The sequence below is a fragment of the Otolemur garnettii genome, unplaced genomic scaffold (genome assembly GCF_000181295.1).
Source record: "Otolemur garnettii isolate 467f Iridium unplaced genomic scaffold, OtoGar3 scaffold00068, whole genome shotgun sequence".
Taxonomy (NCBI): domain Eukaryota; kingdom Metazoa; phylum Chordata; class Mammalia; order Primates; family Galagidae; genus Otolemur; species Otolemur garnettii.
The window spans coordinates 5609388-5611319 of NW_003852463.1; the positions used below are offsets into that span (position 1 = coordinate 5609388).

Below are 1932 nucleotides of genomic sequence, written 5' to 3' on the forward strand. Positions count from 1 at the left end.
AGGCTCAAGTGAGTCTCCTGCCTCAGCCTCCCAAGTAGCTGGGACTACAGGCACCTGCCACAACGCCTGGCTATTTTTTGGTTGCAGCCATCATTGTTTGGTGGGCCGGGGCTGGATTCTAACCCGCCAGCTCAGGTGTATGTGGCTGCCGCCTTAGCTGCTTCAGCCACAGGCGCCAAGCCTAGAGAATATTTTGTAATGAATATTTTGTTCTTTGTTTTTTCTGAGACAGAGCCTCACTGTGTCGACCTCATAGAGTGCTGTTGTGTCACAGTTCCCAGCAACCTCCAAACAGCCAAGGTGTCCGTCCGGCTATTTTTGGTTATAGTTGTCATTATTTGGCAGGCCCGGGCTGGGTTCGAATCTGCCAGGTCTGATGTAAATGGCTGGCGCCCTAGCCACTAGTGCCAAGAGCTACAAGTGCCAAGCCTGTAATGACTATTTTGTAAGTAAAGATATATTTAGCTACAATTTCATATTTTCCCTGTATATGGTTGACTGTAGGGGTAACTTTTGGGGATACCCTGTATTTGCAAATAACGTTTTATATCTGTTTTGTTTTGACACCGGGTCTCTGTAGTCTCAGCTAGAGTGCAACGGCATTGTCATAACTCATTATAACCTCAAACTCTTGGGCTCAAACAATCCTCCGGTCTCAGCCTCCCAAGTATTTAGGACTACAAGCTTACCCACTACTCCTGGCTTATTTTTTCATTTGTTCAGGCTGGTCTTGAACTTTTGACCTCAAGCAGTCCTGCCACCTCAACCTCCCGAAGTGCTAGGATTACAAGTGTTAGCCATGGTGCCTAGCCTAAAGGAGATTTTCAAGTGTTGACAAACTTTCATGAGTTGCTCCCCAATAGTATACTGCCTCCTCCCAAAATCATTTTCCAGTAAGCAGCTTTAGAAACAGATGTAAAAGAAGCAAATTTAAAGTGGTAAGTTGCTTTTCTTTTTGTTTCAGATACGTTGGTAACCTTTCCAGAGATGTGACAGAAGCTCTAATTCTTCAGCTCTTTAGCCAGATTGGACCTTGTAAAAACTGCAAAATGATTATGGATGTAAGGGTATTTTACTTTATTCTTTTTTTACACATTACCTAAAGCGATTACTTCCAGGAAGTCATAGTTTGTGTAGTCCAGGGGTCCTCAAAAATTACAGCCTGCGGGCCACATGTGGCCTGCTGAGGACATTTATCTGGCCCGCCAGGTGTTTTTGCTGCCGCCGCGTGTCCTACTTTGCAGCCGACTTGTCCTGGGCCCGCAGTCCAGGCCTGTAGTCCGGCCCTCCAATAGTGTGAGGGACAATGAACTGGCCTCCTGTTTAAAAAGTTTGAGGACCCTTGGTAGTCTAAATTCATAAAAATTTTGCTGAATTTATAATCCATTTTGACAATTGAATTTATTTATTTATTTTTTAATTTTATAAGGATTTATTCTGTTATTTTTTATAAGTGTGTTTTAGATGTTTTTTGTTTTGTTGTGTTTTTTTTTTTTAATTTTATTAAGTCAAATACACTTAGATCATTAATACATTCATGCATATTGGGGTGAATTTGTTTTTTTAAATAAAGCAGGAAAAGAAAATAGAGCTAATCATTTATAGGAGAAGTTCTCTATAACTTTCATTTGTTATATATGTATACACATATATGTAGGCTTTTGTTACAAGGTGCAGTGAGTCATCAGAATTGGTTTTCTTTTGTTTTTTTTTTTTTGTAGAGACAGAGTCTCACTTTATCACCCTTGATAGAGTGCTGTGGTGTCACACAGCTCACAGCAACCTCCAACTCCTGGGCTTAAGCGATTCTCTTGCTTCAACCTCCTGAGTAGCTGAGATTACAGGCACTTGACACAACGTCCAGCTATTTTTTTGTTACAGTTCGGCCGGGGCCAGGTTTGAACCCACCATCCTCGGTATATGGGACCTGCA

At 41.8% G+C, this 1932-nt stretch overlaps 1 protein-coding gene across 1 annotated transcript in view; it reads left to right on the plus strand.

Moving 5' to 3' along the window:
* The window catches only part of LOC105887327 (nucleolysin TIA-1-like), a 23240-nt gene that overhangs the window by 17080 nt on the left and 4228 nt on the right, over positions 1–1932 (plus strand). Inside the window, 1 exon segment of the mRNA XM_012807384.2 lies at positions 965–1061. Within this exon segment, the coding sequence (XP_012662838.2) occupies positions 965–1061 (97 nt within the window).